The following is a 22,555-nucleotide window of genomic DNA, read 5'->3' on the forward strand; positions in this document are numbered from 1 at the left end:
TTTGACTAACAGTAGACTCTATCGAGCCAGATACTTTGAAAGACGGATCTCAATGAAAAGGATTAATTTTTCAGCTTCAGGAACATGGTTGACCCAAAAAACATGACTTCGCCTTTGAACGAGACCTGTGATCCTGTCGGCACATCGGTCAACCCTTTCTTTATGCTGGTCTACAGCCTGTTGTTTCTGGTAAGTTTCAAATCTTCAGACTGTGGACTGTTATTAATTTGACAAAAGATCTTTGTGCATGTGCTAAATTCCTGTTCTCCATGATCCGTGTCTGTTCAGGTAGGTTTACTCCTCAATGGCTTGATCCTGAAGTTTTACTTTTGTGGAGCTCAGCAGCAGGCATCAAGCAGCTTGATGGTCTACATGAAGAACCTGACAGCTGCTGACTTCCTGCTCTGCCTCTCTCTGCCACTGCGCATCAGCCACTATGGTAGCACATCAGTCATCGTTTGGCAGCTCTACTGCAGCTTTGGAGCTTCTGCCCTCTTCCTCAACATGTACGCCAGCATCTTATTCATGTGTTATGTAGCTGCCAACAGGTGAGGAGCCTTTACTGCTAATGATTACAAAAAGTGTTAATGACCACAAACGCTGTGTCCCTGACTAAATTATCAATGTGTATGCACTGTTGCACCCAATGTGACCCTGTGTCCTGTATTGAGATTCACTGCCCGTTAAACTCTCTCTTGCATCACTTCCTCCAAGGAACAGACACGTGTTGTATTTGGACAGGATTTAATGCAAAAAAGTGTGAAACTCAAATGACACAAAATACAGAAATGTCACATAAACTCAAGCTTAGATTTGAATTCTTTCTATTGACATATAAAACACATCATACTTTTCAAATCACTTTAATAATATCATATACCCTGTCTGATAATTGAACACAGGTAAGAAACTTACTCATATTGCCACTCAAAGGGATTTAATACAGTGGACGGCTTTAGATTGGAAGGAACAACCATGTCCTGCTTCACTCATGAGTAACTTCCTGTCACACTTCTAATAACTAACAGTTCCTGAAAGCAGCAACTCAGTGGTATTAGTTTCAGTATGGTAATCTCAGGCACTCTGTTGCAGCACCCCTGTGAGGATGAAGGTTGGCTGAGAAAATAGACAGTGAGTGTGATGGAGTTCAACAGAAAAGAAGCATTTATTCAGGCATTTGGAATATTTTTTTAAATACCGTTGGTTTTTTGGTTTTTTACTGTTTGTTGTTTTGTTTTTTTTTGTCTGTGTTATTTGCCAAGATTACTTTAATGATCCTAATATCACCGGAAAAGCACAGAGTTGATACTGTCAGGAACAGTTGGAATTTTTTCAATTGTGCCAATGGTTGAAAGTTATGGTAATTTGACCTAAAATGACAGATTTGGCTCCACTGTGACTGATTAGTTGAAGTTGGATGCTGTGTCTTCTCTATTCAGGTATCTGAAGATCGTCCGACCTTCAGGAACTCATGTCCTGCAGTCAGTACGAACTGCCAACATTGTCTCCATGGTCACCTGGATTTGTCTCCTGGCTCCATCAGCTACTTACGGCATCATGTTTTTAATCACCCAGAAACCTCTGACCTCTATCCCCAACCACTGTGAGCTCCTCTTTAGTGCATCAATTAGTCTGATGTTTAAAATCATGCACACCTTCTCTGCTATCATCTTCCTGTTGGTGTCCATATCCCTGGTCTTCTTCTACTACAGCACCTCTCGCAGGGTGTTGCAGGCACAGCAGAGGCAGCTGGCCTCCTCTGGCTCTGAGAAGCTGGTGAAGTCTCGCAGGAACATGTTGGTGCTGGTCAGCATCTTCTGTGTTTGTTTTGTGCCCTATCACCTGGCTCGACTTCCCGACACTTTCCTTTTGAACAGCTGCTCTGTGGATCCAGTGTTGTACTACCTGAAGGAGGCAGCCACCATGGTGTCAGTTTTCAACGTCTGTCTGGACCCTCTGGTTTACTTTTTCCTCTGTAAGACTTTTCGGGCCCAGGTGAGAAAGGCGTCCAGGAGGACCAACATCCAACAAGCAAACACAGAGAGTCAGAGCACTGAGGAGAAACTGAGCATCATTAAGAGCAGCAAGTCAAACCAGTGAGCTGTAAGGAAACAAAAATCAAGTCATCACAAAGGCAGGACTAGATGTTATTCAGTTTTTCTTTTTGTTTTAAGGATCAAATGAGTAATCCCAATTCTTTATAAAGCACAGGAGTTTCTGCTGAGCTGCAGTAAAAGGCTGAATCAGCCAAATTCCACCTATTAGTACAACATGTGATTTAACATGAATAAACTGAACCAGTCTATGATAAACATCATACAAACAATGCATGGTGTCAACACAGTACCCCATAAAAGCCGAAGCTGGCCACCTTGAGTTTCCCTCTACCAGGTGACTGTTTCTGTAAAAAATATTTTTGTACACACTATATTTTAACACATTTTGCTGATATAAAGACTTGGCAAGAAGTAAGGAATAAAGTAGAAATGTGACAATTAAATATTTTCTGAGTTTTTACTTTTTACCCCTGAGTCACCTCAAACACACCAGCATTCATCTACAGGCAGTCCGATCATTGTTTCTCTCATAATACCAGGTGAAACATTCACAGCTATTTCCTCTGAAGGAAGTTGTAACTCTTTTTCACCAGTGGTTGGAGATGGGAGGTCTAATCTGCTGAAAATCAGTAACTGTTACAATATAGGATAGGATTCAACTTTATTGCCATTACACATGTATAAATGCAGGGTCATGAAATACAGTTTGCATCTAATCAGAAGTGCAAGAGTAGTAAGTGCAATAACATAAATGTACAGATGATCTGTATAGCATATAGATGTTCTCTATTACTGTACAGATGGGCAGATATACAGATGCACCATGAACAATTATACAGATTTTCTAAATAGATGTGCTACATATAGACCAATGTACTGGTGTGAGTTAAACAGATCTACAGAGTCCTATGAGTGTACGCACCATAACAGAGACTATGCCAGTGTCCTAAAGCAGCGGTCCCCAACCTTTTTTGCGCCACGGACCGGTTTATGCCCGACATTATTTTCACGGACCGGCCTTTAAGGTGTCGCGGATAAATACAACAAAATAAAACTAGTACCGGTACCGAAAAAAAGAAGATTTATTCATAACACACGTGAAAAGACCCAGGAAAACCGAGTTAACGATAAAAACGATAACAAAATAACGCTGAAAATCGATAAAAACCCTGAAAACTATACATTTCACACCTGAGCCTCAACTCTCGCGGCCCGGTACCAAACGACTCACGGACCAGTACTGGTCCGAGGCCCGGGGGTTGGGGACCGCTGTCCTAAACTATAACAGTAACCACTGTGAGCATATGGTGAATGTTGAGAATGAATGATAGTCGTGATCATGGTCACTGGGAGGGATAGGGGGGTGTGGATGGAAAGGTTCAGCGGGATATTGAGTTCAGTGGGGTGACATCTGTGGGTAATAAGCTGTTCCTAAACCAGCTGGTTTTAATCTGCAGGGTCCGCGTCAGCGTCTTCTGGAGGGGAGGAGCTGGAAAAGTTTATTGTCAGGATGAGAGGAGTCCCTGAGAATGATGCATGCTCGTGTATACCTCTCTTCTTGTGGACATCCTCAATAACAGGAAGTGGTGTCCCTGTGATGTTTTGGCCGCTGCAGTGCCTTGCGGTCAGCAACAGAGCAGTTCCGATACCAGACTGTGACACAGTTGGTCAGGATGCTCTCTATCGCACACCAGTAGAAGTTTGCCAGTATGTCAGTAGACAGGTGGTTCTGCTACAGTGTCTTCAAGACAAAGAGGCACTGATGGTTGACAGATACAATTATTTCATGGTGAGACCTGAAGGAGTCAACTGTGCCAAAATGAATTAATTAAATACACCATTAAATAATTATTTAAATGTGTCAATAATTAATTAAATGTGTCATTAATGAATTAAATGTGGCAATAATTAATTACATGTGTCGTAAATATTTATGTAATTAATTAATTATTGACACATTTAATTAATTATTTAATGGTGTATTTAATTAATTCATTATGGCAGTCCTGGCCCTGCGGCTGTCTTCAAGAATTTATTTTATCTGTCAGCCTCACCCATCAGGTGGCCAAGTCAGGGGGTGGGGTTCACACTGATCGAGTCATAACCATTGCTTTTGCCTGGTGGCCGTTGTTCAGTGGGTACTCCCAGTGGAAATGCTCCCACCCCCCCGCCACCCCCCCCCCCCCTCTTTCCTCCTTGTATAAAAAAATGTTAAATGTTAGTTTTAATTCAAAATTAATGCTTAACAAAGTTTAACACAAATGAACACCAGATAACAAAGAAAACGAATGGTTAAGCCTAACATGCTCAAGTGAGACATTAAACTTTACTAAAACTATGCAGTTATGAAACTTAACTTTAACCTCAGCCAAACCGATTTGCTCAATTGTAAATAAAACAGCAAAGTAAACATGACCCAACAGACAAAACCTGAGTGAATTATGTCCTGTGTTTAATCACTGAGAGCGAAAACTCAGCGGAGGTTTTAAAGCTGTGTGCCAGTGATCGGATATCAGCCGCTGATAAAGTTGGTCCGTGGTTCGAGTGTTCTAGTTTTCTCAGTGTCCATCACCTCCTTTTAAATCTCGTTTGTCATCTTTAACACAGGTCAGTCACTCTGAATGAAACACAAGCTCCAGCAGCTCTGTGCTCAGGAAACAAACTACATTTACTTATCTTGTGCAGAATATTGTGCCGAAATTACGTTATATCAAGCTGCAGCTGCCCACGTTAAACTGTGGCTATCACCAGGTAACGTGGGCGTCTTTCCTGAATTAGCAGCAGGTGTTAAACAGCTGACAGGTGAGGAGGATGTATGCAGATAAACTGAGGGTCTGTCAAGCTGATCGCTGGTATCGTGAGCAAAATGTCGGCTCGTTATTTAAGTTACAGAAGCACAGAGACACAAGACCAGGCAGAAAGAGACAACCGTCACGTGAAAATGAGAATCTGCGGATGCCACATGTGGAACACACAATTCTAACCGGTTAACGTAAAAAACAGTTCGAACATCGGAGCTGTGAGCTCAGTACACTGTCAGCTGACTGTTATCGGAGCTAGCAACATCTGGGAAAACATCGGAGGAGTTTTGCAAACATGCTCTATGTTGACAACCTGATCAGATATGTAAAGATTACACCACTACACATTATTAAAGTATAGTTTGTGACAGAAAAACAGGGTATTTTAAAACTGTATTTACAGTTTAGAGTAGGGCTGGGCGATATGGCCTAAAATTCATATCGCGATATATTGTTTTCTTCTGTATAACGTATTTTCCACAGTATAAGGCACACTTAAAATCCTTTAACCCTAGAACACTATCACTATAAATAGTAACACAATCACTAATGCCGGGTGATTTTTACCCGATATAATATAGCCAATAAAAAGTAATCAAATATATCAAAATATGACAACACATGACAAATTAGAGTGGTCTTCTTTTACTTTCAACTGTGCCATGTCTAACAAAATGAAAAAAAAAACAAACCTAAAACAAAATAATGACTCTGGAAAGATGGTCTTTGGTCCACCCATTCCTGGGACATTTGAGACTTCCCTGGTGAAGGCACAGGCTCCTCGACATGCAAACAGCTGCAGGAGAGAGAAATCATGTAAATGTATTTGCTCGGGTGTAAATCACCCAGCGATAGTGTTCTAGGGTTCATTTTCTCAAGAATCGAGAGTGTGCCTTATGTATGAATTCTGGTTGTGCTTACTGACCTCGAACCGATTTTGGCTGCAGAAATCTGTTAAAAATGTTTTAGTACAACTTTGGTAAGCCGCACTGCTTGATGGATTGTCAGAGCATTACGGCTGCCGTAGTGAGGAGCTTCGCGGAGTAATCTGGGTCCAAAACTCCGTCCATTCAGGTCCCAAAGTCAAAAGAACACTAAGAGTTAAAAACGGTCTAAATTCTTTAATCTTTAATAAAATGATCAGCGTTGCTGCTTTACCAGGTGTAACAATTACGTTTAACATCCAGGCATCCATGAAAGCATAATTTATTAAATTTAACGGAGTTAGAAGTGAACAGGAAGTTAGCTCGCTAGTTTCCACCTAAACATTTCATACCATGTTCTGACTGAGAGATTTTTGAAACTAATTAAAATGTACAGCTCTGCTAACACTTCCAACATAAATAAACACAGAAAACTAAACAGCAGTGGTGTTTGCAGGGTTACTGAAGTTGGACTACCTGGTATATAATGTTGTGCTACGTGATTGCTAGCGACACAGCTATGTTAGCATAACATTAGCACAGTGAAGCTGGAGGATGAACGCCAACTTTTTTTCCACTCGATAAAAGTTAACGTGAGGGATCCAAGTGGTCAGGGACAAATGCAATCGCATAGCAGGATGCTATACACAGGCCAAACTTTGGTCAGGAGAACAACTGAGATTATTCATCCACAATACGAGGTTAGTTATTAATATACTGCAACAACATGGGAATAGAGCAGCTGTGAGAGAATTCAACATTAATGAATCAATGTTACGGAAGTGGAGGAAGCGCATGTGAAATGCACTACACACAGGTACACACACACACACAGGTCTTTGTCTCCAGATGCCACATTTATTTTTGGGGGGTTTTTTTTGTGGTTATGACCGACAGTCTGACAGCTGTCGGTCCCAGCTGATTTCCCTCTTCCCTCCGCTCCTCTCCGTCTCACTATAAAAAGGGTAAGGAAACCATCATCAGTCCAAATCGCCATCAGCTGTTCTCACCTTCGTCTCCAGCACCGCCCCGTTGAGCTCACTGCACCACTCCTCCCCTGCAGCCGCGCCCGGGACCACAACTCCGCCACAGCACAGTTTTTGGCTTTCACTCACACTAAAACATGCATTTTGCTGCACTCTTTACACTCAGGGCTCTAAAAGTAAAATTTGAAGATTTGAAGTGAGACACACGACTGAAGGTCCATAGTGGGTCAACACAATGATTTTATTAAAACACATATATGTGGTGAAGATGAGCTCTGCAAAACATCAGCCTCGATCTCCCCAGAACAATAGTTGGGGTGTGATACTTGTAGATATGATGACCATGATGACATGCGTCACTGCAGATGCATGTTCCAGTAAGTCCAGCCTGGACATATTCTAAAAAAGAACAGCTCCTTCCTGTACCACCCGCCAGATGCATCCTGTTATTACACTCTTCTGGGCTTATCAGAACGAAACTGTCACGTATGCAGGTACACAACATTTGCAGTCAGTTCACTCAGGCAGACTATGTGTCTGTGTTTTAACCTCAGTGCATGACCCCCCTCTATGTCACCTGTTATCAGGCAAACTTCAATGCAGCAGGCTGCTGAATGCACACAGGCAATATGTAAATTGTACTGTAAACATGTAGGCAATTCTTTCAATAGCTGTACTTTGCTCCATAGATCGGCCAGACGTCGCGCTGCCCGTAGCTTCGAACCACTAATTAACTTGGCCGAGCTTCAACTCTTTACTTATGCCATATGTGTATAACATGATTACAGTTGCACCTGCAATGAAAGATTATTATGTGCTTATGCTAACACCTGAAATACAGACTTTAATGTAACAACAGTTTCAATAAATGTGTCAATGAAATGATAATGATAAATCATAAGTGATGCAACAATAATAATAATAATGATTATTAATAGTAGCAGTAAAATAATATTTCATCCCGACACCAGGAAACAGGAAGTTCTTTGTCCTCAGTAAAGAGAGACGCACAGACGATCAGACTGAGCTCAGACCAAACTAGCAGCTTCCTCTGAGTGAGTCCAGCTACAGGAGAGAAAAGTGGAAAACTCCAACACTGCTGCTTCAAGCTGCTGACGCTCCACACACTGAATGTGAGTTTGAGCAAAAACACGACTCAAAGCAAGTTTCAGTGAAGGTGGTAGAGGAGGGAGGGGAGCCAGGACTGACTGTACTTCCTGTCTGCTGTTTCCAGCTTCACTCACAGACTCAATGGCTTCCAGATCAGAGGAGGATCTCTGCTGTCCGGTCTGTCAGGAGGTCTTCAGAGATCCTGTTCTTCTGTCATGTAGCCACAGCTTCTGTAAAGACTGTCTGAAGAGATGGTGGATAGAGAGACCAACACACGAGTGTCCAGTTTGTAAGAGAAGATCTTCAAAGGATGATCCACCTTTAAACCGAGCTTTAAAGAACCTGTGTGAGTCGTTCCTACAGGAGAGAGATCAGAGAGCTTCAGAGGCTCTCTGCAGTCTGCACTCTGAGAAACTCAAACTCTTCTGTCTGGACCATCAGCAGCCAGTGTGTCACATCTGCAGAGACTCAGAAAAACACACCAATCACAGATTCAGACCCATCGATGAAGCTGCACAACAACACAAGAAGGAACTTCAGGAAACTCTGGAGCCCTTAAAGAAGAAGTTAAAGGTTTGTGAAGAAGTTCAAGTGAAGTTTGATCAAACAGCAGAACACATTAAGGTCCAGGCCCGACACACAGAGAGGCAGATTAAGGAGCAGTTTAAGAAGCTTCATCAGTTTCTAGCAGAGGAAGAGGAGGCCAGGCTGGCTGCAGTGAGAGAGGAAGAGGAGCAGAAGAGTGGGATGATGAAGGAGAAGATGGAGGCTCTGAGCAGAGAGATAGCAGCTCTTTCAGACACAGTCAGAGCCACAGAGGAGGAGCTGAGAGCTGAAGACGTCTCATTCCTGCACAACTACAAGGCTGCAGTGGAAAGAGTCCAGCGCTGCCCCCTGCTGGATGATCCACAGCTGCCCTCAGGAGCTCTGATAGACCAGGCCAAACACCTGGGCAACCTGACCTTCAACATCTGGAACAACATGAAGGACATGGTCTCCTACACTCCTCTCATTCTGGACCCAAACACTGCTCATCCAGAACTCATCCTGTCTGAAGATCTGACCAGTGTGAGAGGAGGAGGAGAGAGGCAGCAGCTTCCTGATAATCCAGAGAGGATTGATTATTACTGCTCTGTCCTGGGCTCTGAGGGCTTTAACTCAGGGACTCACAGCTGGGATGTTGATGTTGGAGACAGTACATGGTGGAGACTGGGTGTGTTAGCAGAGTCTGTGCAGAGGAAGGGATACATGCTGTCTGGATTATGGAGAATAGGGTTCTATGAAGGTGAATACTCAGCACTCTCACCATCAGCTGGTGTCACTGCTCTCTCAGTAGAGAAGAAGCTCCAGAGGATCAGAGTGAATCTGGACTGGAACAGAGGAAAGCTGTCGTTCTCTGATCCTGATACTAACACACACATACACACCTTCACACACACTTTCACTCACAGGATGTTTCCATACATTAGCACTGTTGATGGTGGTAAAGTGAAGGTGTGTCCGTTGAAGGTGTCAGTGTCAGTGCAGCAGATGAGTTGAGGATGATGATGTTTCTAATGTTGTTTCCTGTCAGTGAGTTGAAGCTGTTAAACTGCAGCTGTCCTCCTGCTGCCTCGTTGTTCCAAAGCTCTTTGTTTCTCTTTTAGTTTCACTCTTTCTTTCTGTTTCTGCTGTCCACCTTTTCACATGGAAAATCATTTCACTGTTTCTCACTGAATGACTCCCCAAACTAGATTTGAAATTCTATCAAGTTTCTAATCATTACAAGTGATTCATGTTTCTATTTGATGTGTAAATGGAGATGATTTAGTTTGCTGGGATATGGACTGACATGTGTTGAATGGGAGGAGCAGTTTGTTGTTGTCTTCTTGTCTGTTTATGACAACAATAAATATGTTGTTGAAACAATGATTCATGTTTAACTCCATATATGAAATGTTTCTGATCTTTGAATTCTGTTTGATTAAAGACTTTCTTCATGACACAAATGAGATTTCAGTGTTTTAATAGAACTAAATAAGCTCAGAGTTGAAAGGCTGGAGTATTATGTACGTGCTTCACTGTCAGGATCTTCAGGGGGATTCAAAGGGAAACATCAAACTGCTGTAATGAGATAAACTAGTTGGGCTGAACACACTTATCTGTAGTTTGTCTCCATCCAGGATCATCAGAATATAATGAACATGTGTGAAGAGCCACAAAATGCTGCTGCCCTCTCAGCATGATGAGCTCCAGCCTTTGTTAACAGGACAACAGGAAACATGAGACAACTTTCAGAGACAGTAACCAACTGTGGCCACAAGATGGCAGCAGCTGATCTGAGATCCTTTATTGGACAGAACGACTCTGCTCTGTGACGTCATCAGAGAGACGGCCTTCACTCTGATAGATCTGACGTCATGTCTGCACTGCGATGATGAAAGCTGATAAACACATTGTTATTGATCCATGAAATCACCTCTGTCCTCTCAAGTGTAGCTGTTTACAGAGCTGAAGAAGTCCTTCATCATCAAAACAGACAAACATGTATTTCCTGTATTAAGTGACGTCATCCTCACTCTGACCTCTTACATACATTCTGTTCAGTTTTCCTGCTGTAAGAAATAAACTGTGTGAAAATAGAAATGCAGGGAAACATCCATTAATCACAGCTGAGCCGTTTGTTTCTGACTCACATTCAATGAGGCTTCAGGTGTAAATACCTCAGAAGTGTTTGTGAGTTCAGTAGAAGCAGACCCAGTCGACCATCATGGCCTCCACAGCACTACACAATGCAACAGAAAGGCCTTCATCATCTGCTGAACCACCTCTGAACCACGACGCTCTCCCTGCATCTAAAAGCTGTTAGTCAGGATGAGATGCTGCTGTGATCGCTCACAATTTACCTGTGAGACCTTTGTAAATATTGTCTTTGTTTCTGGAGGAAACACCTTTAGTCTGTTTGTATTTGGAGTGCAGATCTGGGCGTCCATCACTGTAACCTGCACACGTTTAGTTATTGAGTGTAGTTGATGTTTGGCAGCATTTTATAAGTGACAGTTCATGAACGATGAAGGAACAGAGGACGCCTGACCATCCTACCTGTGTCAGTAAGAAGACTTTCATCACAACTTAACACAACTGAAACCTGAATCCAGTGTTGCATAGTTTACTAACAGTGTGTGCTGACACTGAAGTTAGCAGTTTGTTTCCTAAGAGCTGCTGGGACAAACCACAGTGACCGGCTACAGAGTTTAGTTAAGGTGGTTCTAACATGTGACCTGTTGAATCATTTACAGGGATTTATTTTTCATTTAAAGCATAATTTGTGAAGTTTTTATGAAGTTTACTTCTTTTATGTTCTTTGTGTAACGTTTAGATTTTCTTCTCTTGTGTTTTAACTCTTCAGGTTTCCTGTAACAGAGATTTAAACCACCGTTTTCTGATGGTGCTGCACTGGGACATAGACACTGCCACTTTATTAGGCACACCTTGCTGACTGCAGGTTATAACCCCTGCTGGAAACATCCCCACAGATTTGGATCCTTGTTGCCATGACAGCACCACACAGCTGCTCCAGATGCTGCAGGATGCTGGTCAGGGCTCTAACAGTGAAACTTTACTGAAAGTAAGAAACCTGAGAGGAAATAAACTTTGACTTTAGTAAGCTGAGCTCTGAAGCTGTGATGGAGCTCAGTCGGTGTGAAGGCGGCTGCTGTGGGGGAACATTGCTGATGGGCCTTCTTGATCAGGCTGGAGGTGTTAATTGACAGATTCTCAGAGATGTGGGTCCCCAAGAACTTAAGCTGGAGACTCGTTCAACAGCTGTGCTATTTATGTAGGAATATCAGGGAAAATCCTCATGTTTATGCACCGTTTTGTGTGTTAGAGCATTCTTCCAGTGAAGGAGTTTAGGCTTGAGGTGAAGAGAAAGATGATGATGTCGAAACAACAAAACAATACAACAACAGTCACCTCAAGGCACTTGTGGCGGAGGCGTGGCCCCGGGCGCAGCTGCAGGGGAGGAGTGGAGCGGAAGGCTCAACGGGGCGGCGCCGCGAGGCCGGTAAGAACAGCTGATATTGTTTATGGACTAATGATGGTCTCCTCCGCTGTGTTTATAGTGAGACGAGGAGGAGCGGCCAAGGGAGATCAGCTGGGCTCCAGCTGTCAGACGGTGCGACTGAGTCTGCTGTCAAAATACAAATATCAATAAACGTGGAAGTTGGCTATACCTGCCTGTGTGTGCGTGTGTCTGTGCTGGGTGTACTCTACAAGTGGTGCCGAAACCCAGGAATAGTGCCGGTGGGGAAATGTCCGACCCACAGGCCACGCCACCCGCCCAGCCTCTGCAATTCTTGGCGCAGATGCTGGCGGAGATGGCGACGATGAGCCGGGATCAGGCGGCCGACTAGCGTGCCCACCTGGCCGCGCTGCGGGAGCAGACGGACCGACAGACGCAAGTTCTGGAACGGCTGGTCGGGGCCGCTGCCACGCCGAAGCCCTCGCCGCTGTCGGTGTCGGTGCCCCGGATGGGGGACGGGGACGACCCCCAAGTTTTTTTGGAGACCTTCCGTGCCACGGCGGAGGCTTGCCAATGGCCGCGGGAGGAGTGGGCTCCGCGGCTGCTCCCCCTGCTGTCTGGGGAGGCACAAACAGCGGCCCTGAGTCTGCCTCCGGCGTCGAGGAGCAGCTTCCCGGACGTGAGCCGGGCGGTGGTGGACAGGCTGGGGCTCACCGCCGAAGACCATTGCCGGCGGTTCCGGGCCTGTCGGCTGGCTACAACGGACCGACCATTCGCCTGGGCCCGGCAGCTGCGCGACGCGGCGGTGCGCTGGCTGCAACCGGGAGCATCGGAGGGCGAGACGAAGCTGGTGGACAAGGTGGTGCTGGAGCAGTTCACGGAGGGATTGCCAGCGGAGACGGCGAGATGGGTCCGGTGCCACCGGCCCGCAAGCCTGGAGGTAGCGGTGACGCTAGCGGAAGACCACCTTGCCGCTGGAGCAGGGGAACCCGGGGACGCCGGACGGAGACCGAACAAACAGGCCCCAGTGCCGGCCCCGAGACGCCGTGTGCCGGCACCAGGGCAGGCAGAGCGGCTGCCGGCGCTGAGCCCCACTAACCCTTTCGCGGCGTTGGTGCCGTCCAGGGCAGCCGAGCCAAGTGGAGCCGCCCCCGAGCCACGGAGAGCAGCACAGACGCCGGGGCCGGAGTGTTGGAAGTGCGGGCAGCCGGGGCACCTGAGGAGGGATTGTCCGCTTATGGAAGTGGGGCAGGTGTTTCGTGTTGCTGGCGCCCCAGCACCCTCCCCCGGTCTAGGAGGGACATACAGTATTCCGGTAAGGACTCGAGGGGGTATACGCCAGGCGTTGGTGGACACGGGCTGCACGCAGACCCTCGTACACCAAAGCTTGGTTCGCCCCGGGGCATTGCTGGAGGCAGAATGGGTGGAGGTGAGGTGTGTGCATGGTGACGTTCACAGGTATCCCATAGTGCCGCTGTTATTAAAATATAAGGGCAAAATGCATAGAGTAACGGCGGCGGTTAGCCCGCGCCTGTCGCACCCCCTGATTCTGGGTACCAATTGGCCGGGGTTTCATCAGCTACTGGGGCAGTACGCGGGGGTGCGATCACGACCGGAAGCGGGGTGTAGCGTGTGCGCGGCATTCAGCGGTGACGCGGGGTCGTCCGACACCGACTCCGGGGGGGAGGAGCCGGCGGGTCCCTCACGGGACGTCCCGCCGGCCCCGGAAGTGTCCCCCATGGGTGATTTCCCACTGGAGCAGTCTCGTGACGGCACCCTACGCTCAGCCTTTGACCAAGTGATGGCTATTGATGGTCACGTGGTGCGCCCTGAGGCCGCGCAGACCTACCCGCGTTTCGTCTTATTAAACGACCGGTTATATCGAGTGAGTCGTGACACTCAGACCGAGGAAACACACACCCAGTTGTTGGTGCCGCAGGGCCGCCGGGAAACGCTTTTCCAGGCGGCCCACTATAACCCCATGGCAGGGCATATGGGCTACGAGAAAACTCTGGAGCGAATAACGGCCCGATTTTATTGGCCGGGCATCCGAGCGGATGTGCGCCGCTGGTGCGCGTCCTGCCCGGACTGCCAACTTGTTAACCAGCCGGCCATACCGAAGGCGCCGCTGCGCCCTCTCCCCCTCATTGAGGTCCCGTTTGAGCGCATCGGCATGGACCTCATCGGGCCGTTTCACCGGAGTGCACGCGGCTACCGCTTTGTGTTAGTCCTGGTGGATTACGCAACACGGTACCCGGAAGCAGTTCCGCTGCGCACCATCTCTGCAAAGAGTGTGGCGCAGGCACTGTTTCAGGTCATCTCCCGAGTCGGAATCCCGAAAGAGATACTGACTGACCAGGGCACGTCGTTTATGTCTCGTACACTGCGGGAACTGTACGAATTACTGGGCATTAAATCTATTCGGACCAGCGTCTACCACCCTCAGACTGACGGGCTGGTGGAGCGGCTGAATAAGACTTTAAAGTCCATGATTCGGAAGTTCATTAACGAGGATGAACGCAATTGGGATCACTGGCTAGACCCTCTGTTATTCGCAGTGCGGGAGGTGCCCCAGGCCTCCACGGGATTTTCTCCCTTTGAACTGCTGTTCGGCAGGAGGCCACGTGGGGTGCTCGACCTGATTAAAGAAAGCTGGGAGGACGGTCCGAGCCCCGCCAAAAATGAGATTCCGTACGTGTTGGACCTGAGAGCAAAACTCCACACTTTGGGGAGGTTGTCACGGGAGAATTTGCTCCAGGCTCAGCAGCGTCAGCAACGCCTGTATGACAGAGGGGCTAGGCTCAGGCAATTCTCACCGGGAGATAAAGTGCTTGTGTTACTCCCTACTTCCAGCTCGAAGTTGCTCGCCAAGTGGCAAGGACCCTTTGTGGTCACACGGCGAGTCGGGGACGTGGACTATGAGGTCGCTCGGTCGGACAGGGGAGGAGCCACGCAGATTTATCACCTCAATCTCCTCAAACTGTGGCGAGAGGTTGAAACCGCTTCTCTGGTGAGCTTGGTGAAGGAGAGAGATGAGTTGGGGCCGGAGGTGCCAAATTCTATCATTCCCGCCTCCCTCCCTTGTGATGACCATCTCACACAGGCCCAGAGGGCGGATGTTGTCGCGTTGCAACAGCGTTTTGCGGACGTGTTCTCCCCCCTGCCCGGCCGGACGTCCCTCATCGAGCACCATTTCGTGACGCAGCCTGGCGTGACGGTGCGTTCACGGCCCTACAGGCTCCCGGAGCACAAGCGAAAAATCGTGCAGAGGGAATTGGCGGAAATGCTGAGGATGGGAGTAATAGAAGAGTCGCACAGCGCCTGGTGTAGCCCCATCGTTCTGGTGGCGAAGAAGGATGGGTCTATACGGTTCTGTGTCGACTATCGCAGGGTGAACGAAGTGTCACGCTTTGATGCCTACCCCATGCCTCGGGTCGACGAGCTCCTGGACCGGTTAGGCACAGCCCGCTTTTTCACGACACTGGACTTAACCAAGGGCTATTGGCAGATTCCCTTGTCTGCCGAGGCCAGGGAGAAAACGGCCTTCTCCACTCCGTACGGTTTGTACCAGTTCGTGACACTTCCGTTCGGCCTGTTCGGGGCCCCGGCCACTTTCCAGCGTCTCATGGACCGGGTACTGCGTCCGCACGCAGCGTATGCTGCCGCCTACCTGGATGACGTGATCATCCACAGCGACACCTGGGCGGAGCATGTGCTGCGGGTGGCCGCGGTCCTGGAGTCCCTGAGGGGGGCGGGGCTCACGGCCAATCCGAAGAAGTGCGCGGTTGGACGGAGGGAGGTGCAGTATCTGGGGTACCACCTGGCGGGCGGGCAGGTGCGTCCACAGGTGGAGAAGACGGCGGCTATCGCATCCTGCCCGCGCCCCAGGACGAAAAAGGAGGTGAGACGGTTCTTGGGGTTGGCGGGTTACTATCGTCGCTTTGTGCCGGGGTTTGCGCAGCTAACCAGCCCCCTGACCGATCTCACTCGAAAGGGTGCCCCGGATCTGGTCCAGTGGACGGGGCCGTGCCAGGCGGCGTTTGTGCAGGTGAAAAAGGCTCTCTGTGGGGAGCCGCTGCTTCACACTCCTAACTTTTCCCTCCCTTTTGTTCTGCAGACTGACGCCTCGGACAGAGGGCTGGGAGCCGTTTTGTCCCAGCAGGTAAGGGGGGCCGACCGCCCTGTCCTATACATCAGCCGGAAGCTAGCAGAGCGCGAGCACCGGTACAGCACCGTGGAGAAGGAGTGCCTGGCCATCCGGTGGGCGGTCGGCTCCCTGCGCTATTACCTCCTGGGACGCTCATTCACCCTCTGTTCGGACCACGCCCCGCTGCAGTGGCTCCACCGCATGAAGGATGCCAACGCCCGGATCACCCGGTGGTATCTGGCGTTGCAGCCCTTTAAGTTCAAGGTGATCCATAGGCCGGGGGCGCAGATGGCAGTGGCCGATTTCCTCTCTCGCTCGCGGGGGGGGGAGTTGGCTCGGCCGGACGGCTCCCCGGCCTCGAACGGGCGGTGGGGGTGTGTGGCGGAGGCGTGGCCCCGGGCGCAGCTGCAGGGGAGGAGTGGAGCGGAAGGCTCAACGGGGCGGCGCCGCGAGGCCGGTAAGAACAGCTGATATTGTTTATGGACTAATGATGGTCTCCTCCGCTGTGTTTATAGTGAGACGAGGAGGAGCGGCCAAGGGAGATCAGCTGGGCTCCAGCTGTCAGACGGTGCGACTGAGTCTGCTGTCAAAATACAAATATCAATAAACGTGGAAGTTGGCTATACCTGCCTGTGTGTGCGTGTGTCTGTGCTGGGTGTACTCTACAGCACTTTTTATTGTGAGCTGAGAGGCGAGTTGCACCCTGGACAGGTCTGCAGTCTGTCACAGGGCTAGCACAGGGTGATGGACAACGGTTCAAACTCACATCTACACCTATGGGAAATTTAGAATCATCAATTAAGGTAACCTGGATTGGACTCTCCCTTACTTGTGTTAAGAAAAATCCTACATTAGTACCAAGAGAGTGTTGGCCAATAGAAAAAGAAAAAAAAAAAAACCCAATTAAGCAGCTGAGTGATGTGTTATCAGTAACACTGGGCCTGTGTGTGACAGACTCAGGGCTTGCTTTGCTGAGACTTGTCTTTAACATAGATTACCACATTATGTTTACACAGTATGTTTTCCTTCCTGCAGGGTCTCCTTCACAATAAAAGCTGTTTTGCATCAATTTGGATTGCAAGACCTTTATTTTGAAACCAGGAGAGGAAGTTTTATAGACATGATTGCTACCATGTGGCAAACTAGCTGTGGAGGAAAGCAGTGAGCCTCTACAAAAGCCAGTGTCATGCAGGCCAAGAACCAAACAACCTTGATTGAAAATGACTCAGCCGTTATTTGATTTGATATACCTTTATTAGTCCCACAAGGGGGAAATTCATTATTGATCCAGACGTCCAAGAAAGGCAACTTCCATCTAAGTAGGCTGGTTGTGATAGATGGCGAGCCAACCACTTTGAGGACGATCCACCCCAAAGAAGATACACACCCACACACTCATACATTCCAATTACACTCAGAAAGACCTTTAAAGTTGCCAACTTAACTCTAAATTCTTAAAGGGCCCCAATGAGTACTTTTATTTTGTTTAAGTGTGCACACTATTTATTTTATTTTATACTTTTTCTGTACAAATTGGACAAATATCTGTTATACCTTGTAACAATACAAGCTGCCATCACCAGTGTGTGAATGACTGGTTGTGTAAAGCGCTTTGGGGTCCTTAGGGACTAAAGAAGCGCTATATAAATACAGGCCATTTATCATTTTACAACAGAGGATACTCAAAAGTTACCATTGTGTCCAGGTCATTATTGCTGCTCAATACTTTAGCTCCATACGAATTTGGTGTCTTGTGATACTGGCCAGGGCCTGATTACGGGTCCAAGTAGTTATTGTGGTGTAATTCACCTTTATACCTTAAAGTTGGTTACAGTCAGGTCATAAATCCGTCTTTTACGTCACTGACACAAGACAGATGCCAATTATCAGCGCCGGAGAAGACATCGTGAACATTTCCTGGCCATTCAGTGTAGATGTCAGTGAAACTGATGGAAAGACAAAGCTCAAGAAACGTGAACATTTTATTTGTACTGTATAATCTGTAGATTCTGACAGAAATATGCAACTATCCTTTGAAGCACCGCTCCTCTAAAACAGCAATAAGGATAATTATTAGGCCATTCGTAAATAACAAAGTAAATTTATAACTTAAAACAAAATTGGGAAACGTAAAGTCCGAAACAAGTCTTCATATTAGCCCTTTAAAGCCGGTCGGAGCGGGCACGCTCCGTTTTGCGTAGCTATTTTTAAATCCCGTTAGCACTGCAACCACGTAAGCTAGCGCAACATTTTTTTTGCATATGAAACCGGAGGAGTTGTACTTACATCTTATGCCATCAGCTTGTCCTCGGTCACAGTTTCCTTCCACATATAGCTTTGCAAAAACTGCATAAAAAGCACTTGCAGCAACAAAAACATAATATTCCAGAAACACATTTTGCCGATCTGATCAGCTGTTCATAACACTTCCTATGTTGGACTAGACGTCAGCGTGAACTATTGCATGTCCGCCATTACCTGCCCGAAACCGGAAGTGACGTCATTTTCACGGAAATGTAGTTTTTTACCATCAGGGCCTCATGAGCTTATACTGGTGTTTTTAAAAGTTATGTTTGACTTCATGACTTTCTGTGTTGTTTCTGGGATGCTTAGAAGTCAAATTGCACTGCTGGAAATAGTTTGTTTTGATGCATATGCTGCTTTTCTGCAAATTTGCATTATAATATTTATTTTTGTTTTTCCTGCAGTATATAAAAATGGTGTATTTCAAAAATAAAACTATGAAGACACTCAAAATAAATTTCCTGTGGTGGGAAACTAGTTTGTGCAACTTTTTTGTATTTACAGTTTTGAGGGTTAAGCCTCTTAAATTTCTCTAACTAGAAATATATGTTAAAAAAACAAAAGCGATTTTCAATTGTTTTGTAGTTTATTGCACTTTTTTGCAATTTATGTAATTACTGTGCACTTAATGCAACATTGTCTCTGGTGGAGTTGGCTGGTGAGCGACACCCAGCCTCTGGGGAGGCCCTAGAGCAGGGGTGCCCAATCCCGGTCCTCGAGAGCTACTATCCTGCAGCTTTTAGATGCATCCCTACTCCAACACAGCTGCATCAAATGGTTTGATCTCTTCAGCATGCCATCATGTTTGGCAAAGGCCTGATAACAAGCCATTCATTTGATTCAGGTGTGTGGGAACAAGGATGCATCTAAAAGCTGCAGGACAGTAGCTCTCGACGACCGGGATTGGGCACCCCTGCCCTAGAGGGAGCAATTGTCTCAGAGATGTCCAGCTTAAGAGAACCAGCAAAAGCTTATATGAAGTGTGTTCCCTGCTTGTAATGCGGCGGTGAGGATGAAGACTGAATGAATGAGTGAGTAGGCTGCTGAGCTAGTGGCGACTGAACTGAGGGCAGAAGAAACAGTCTTTGAAGCAGTGGCCATAGAAACACCACTAGCATTTTCAGTGGAAACACAGAAAATGGCCCCAGAATAAATCGTCCTTGTTTCTGGCAACGCAGAAACAGTGTCCCTCTCACTCACCACTGCCGGTGGCTTACATGTCCCGACATCCGGCTGTGGGGTGCTACGCCGACGGCGGGAACGTCGCTTTCTTTTCGGAGACGGCTCCGACGGGCCGGGTAATCCCTCGTCCGGCGGTTCGGACGGCACGTACTCCGTGTACTCCGTGGAAGCGAGCGGGCGAGCGGTAGCGGCGGGGGGGTGAAGGTGGAGTTCGTGGAGGATGAAGTTTTGTACCAGCGGGTGCAGTGAGTCCAATAGCCAGGGATAATCGGAAATAAGCTGTTGTAGCCTGGCTTCCAGAATGTAGAGAAACGTTTCTTCCTCATGCTCTAACCACAGGTTGATTAATTTTGAAGCTGAGTCCATTATGAAATTCCGAAGCTCTGTGGGTGGGGTGACTGCCGCTGGATCCATATCTGGCTGGTCCGTACTGTCACGGCGAGTGACAAGAGCCGTGTGGAAGAAATGAAGGAGGGTCCAAATGCAGGCAGTCGTGAAGGTGTGAAGGTGGTTTATTGAATAAACGGCAAAGGGAAAGTGGCAAACGAAGACAAACTATAGTGGAAAACAACTGAACTACAGCGCAGAAACCAGAACAGGAACATGAAGGATGGCGAGCAGAGGCAGACGATGGTAGACAGCAGGGAACACATGGATGAAACATGGTGGATACACAGACGGACCAGCAACTACAATGACAGAGGACACGACTTAAATACACACAGAGAAACACAGGGGAATTACACACAGGTGGTGGACACAGCTGGGAATATTCAACCAGACGAGACAGAGGTAAAACTGAACACACTCGCATGAGATGCAGACCTTCACAATAAAACAGGAAACGAGAACACTACACCAAGACGCACACCTGACACTGAGAGACAGACAGACAGAGAATGACACATGGAACCTGAACTAAACTAAACGTGAGATACAACCGAGAACAAATCCTTAAACATGAATAAACAGAAACATAGAATTCTAATCATCATCATTATAATAATAATACTCATAGCGCCCAAAACCAAACCAATCATTCAAAAATAAACTAAAAATCGAAACTGACCCAGAACCGTGAAAGACATATTATTAAAATTTGGGCTATAATGGTTGTATTGATGTATAGCAACTTGAAATGCTCCCAAAAATGGCACTACAGCATGTAACAATATAATATAAGCTCTGGCGGACTTGGTTCTATGGTAGGTCTTAAAGGGTTAAGGGCCATCAGTCAAACAATACTGTTTGGTCTGGGTCTAAGCATGTTGTGTGTGACGTCTTCTTTTGCTTTGAGGGCCGTGAACAGTTCACACTAGAGTGCGTTTGGTGTCACATTTTATTTGTAGTGTGAACAACCGGACAAGAAAAATCGGATTCGATCAAAAAAACGGAATTAAGCATTATGACCTGCAGTGGGACCGTAGCCTTAGACACCTTTATCCAAAACTCACTGGGTGTAGTAAATCAGTAATTAAACTCAGGTAACCCCTGAAGACTACTGCATTGCCACTGCAAGGTGACAAGTAAATTGGTCGACTGCTTGTCCAGTGAGAGCAGCAAACTCCAGGAAAGACCAATGAATGAATCAATAAGCACAGGAGACCAGTTCAATTATAGCAGAGAGAGGAACCACCAGTAATCAACCTGCAATGGTTAATTACTGCACTGGTGTTAGGTACTAACTTGCATGTTAGTACCTAACACCAGTGCAACAGAACGAGGAAGAGATAATATACAGGGTGACACTGTGAGCTGATCGGCCACAGTAGCAAAATAGCAACAGTAACACTGATGCTGTCTATGTGGGCCTGTGTATGTATTGATTTAACTTTCATATTGTCAGGGTCCTGGGACTGAGCGGCCCAGGGTCCCTGAGCAGTTATGTATTATATTATTATTATTGTTGTGTATTTTGGTGTTGCTCCCCCTTCCCTGTGCTTGTGTATATGTGTGTGTGGGTGGCTGAGCACTTGTTTATAGGCGGCGTCAGGCCTGGAGGGTGTGGCCCTGCAAGGGGACTGGCCACACCTGAAGCAACACACCTGCTGCTGATCAGGCCTCGTCGGGGGAGCTACTTAAGACAATCTTGGAGCTCCCACCGACGCGGGATCATTGCTTGAGACGCCACGTTAGTCTTCTGTTCAGTTGAGTTAGTGTGTGTATATGCCCGCAGTTGTATGTGTCCTGACGGCTGCGTCTATTGTTTCCAGCAGGAGGAGCGTGGAAGACACGAGAGCAGCGAGCACCGGGGGGTGCTGACACGGGAGCGGAGAGCACAGAGACACGGACTATTCACGGGGAGACACGACACGGGAGTCTGGGAAAACACGGGGATTTATTGTTACCTTGTTGCACACTGTAAATAAACACACTGTTTATACATAGAGCACCGCGCCTGGGTCCTCCTTCCCCACACATCCCCACGGTCTGCCAGCCAGACCGTGACACATATAGATCTTGATGAAGACTGACATCTATGACTCTGACTTTAAATCTCACCCAAAAGCCAGAGGGGCCTCTGCCACTGCTGTGCCAGCAACATCCTGCAAAATGTGTGTTTTAGTAAAAAAAGACAGATATAAGGATCAAGATGAAGATGAAGATGGGGCTGGTGTGGGTGGTTTAGATGGCTGACTGATGCAGTTAAAATAGAAGATAACATCAAACTGTTATGGTCTGGAGTCTAGTGACTCCGTGGTTATGTTTGTGTTTATTAATATTCACAATTTTAACTTGTTTCCTGGTTATTTGTTAATTATTTCCAGTGTTAGGTGTTCTCTCTGCATCTCTTGTGTTTCTTGTGTTGTGTCTAGTGTCCCTGGTTTGATGTTTGTCCTTATTTTACTTTGACAGTCCTGTGCCCTGCATCAGTGTATTGTTTTGCTTCTTCCTGCTCGTGTCTGATTTGTGTCAGCTGTGTCTCCCTCCCATTTCCTCATTTTCCCTTTGTGCATATTTGTTATGTGTGTTTACCTCTGTTCTTCATCTCCATCTGTGTTTCCTTCATGTTTCATGTCTCATTACTTTGTAGTGTTGTGT

The 22,555-nt window shown here is 47.1% G+C and overlaps 2 protein-coding genes across 2 annotated transcripts; both read left to right on the forward strand.

Moving 5' to 3' along the window:
- Positions 1–343: 343 nt before the first annotated feature.
- LOC101485636 (P2Y purinoceptor 14-like) lies at positions 344–2,457 on the forward strand. Its single transcript, XM_014414650.3, has 2 exons — positions 344–548; positions 1,440–2,457. Exons 1-2 carry the CDS (start codon positions 364–366, stop codon positions 2,098–2,100), a joined length of 846 nt encoding a protein of 281 aa, XP_014270136.3. The 5' UTR covers positions 344–363; the 3' UTR covers positions 2,101–2,457.
- Positions 2,458–7,764: 5,307 nt separating this feature from the next.
- LOC112430815 (nuclear factor 7, ovary-like) lies at positions 7,765–9,865 on the forward strand. The gene is made up of 2 exons (XM_076878769.1): positions 7,765–7,900; positions 8,002–9,865. The coding sequence occupies exon 2, from the start codon at positions 8,019–8,021 to the stop codon at positions 9,414–9,416; it is 1,398 nt and encodes a 465-aa protein (XP_076734884.1). The 5' UTR covers positions 7,765–7,900; positions 8,002–8,018; the 3' UTR covers positions 9,417–9,865.
- Positions 9,866–22,555: the final 12,690 nt, after the last annotated feature.

This window comes from Maylandia zebra, linkage group LG3 (assembly GCF_041146795.1).
Source record: "Maylandia zebra isolate NMK-2024a linkage group LG3, Mzebra_GT3a, whole genome shotgun sequence".
Classification (NCBI taxonomy): domain Eukaryota; kingdom Metazoa; phylum Chordata; class Actinopteri; order Cichliformes; family Cichlidae; genus Maylandia; species Maylandia zebra.

Excerpts from the sequence above, each read along its gene's own strand:
- LOC101485636 (XM_014414650.3), top strand. The coding sequence starts at position 364 with ATGGTCTACATGAAGAACCTGACAGCTGCTGACTTCCTGCTCTGCCTC. Across the intron at positions 549-1,439 it reads TGTTATGTAGCTGCCAACAG|GTATCTGAAGATCGTCCGAC; the intron begins GTGAGGAGCCTT and ends TTCTCTATTCAG.
- LOC112430815 (XM_076878769.1), top strand. The coding sequence starts at position 8,019 with ATGGCTTCCAGATCAGAGGAGGATCTCTGCTGTCCGGTCTGTCAGGAG.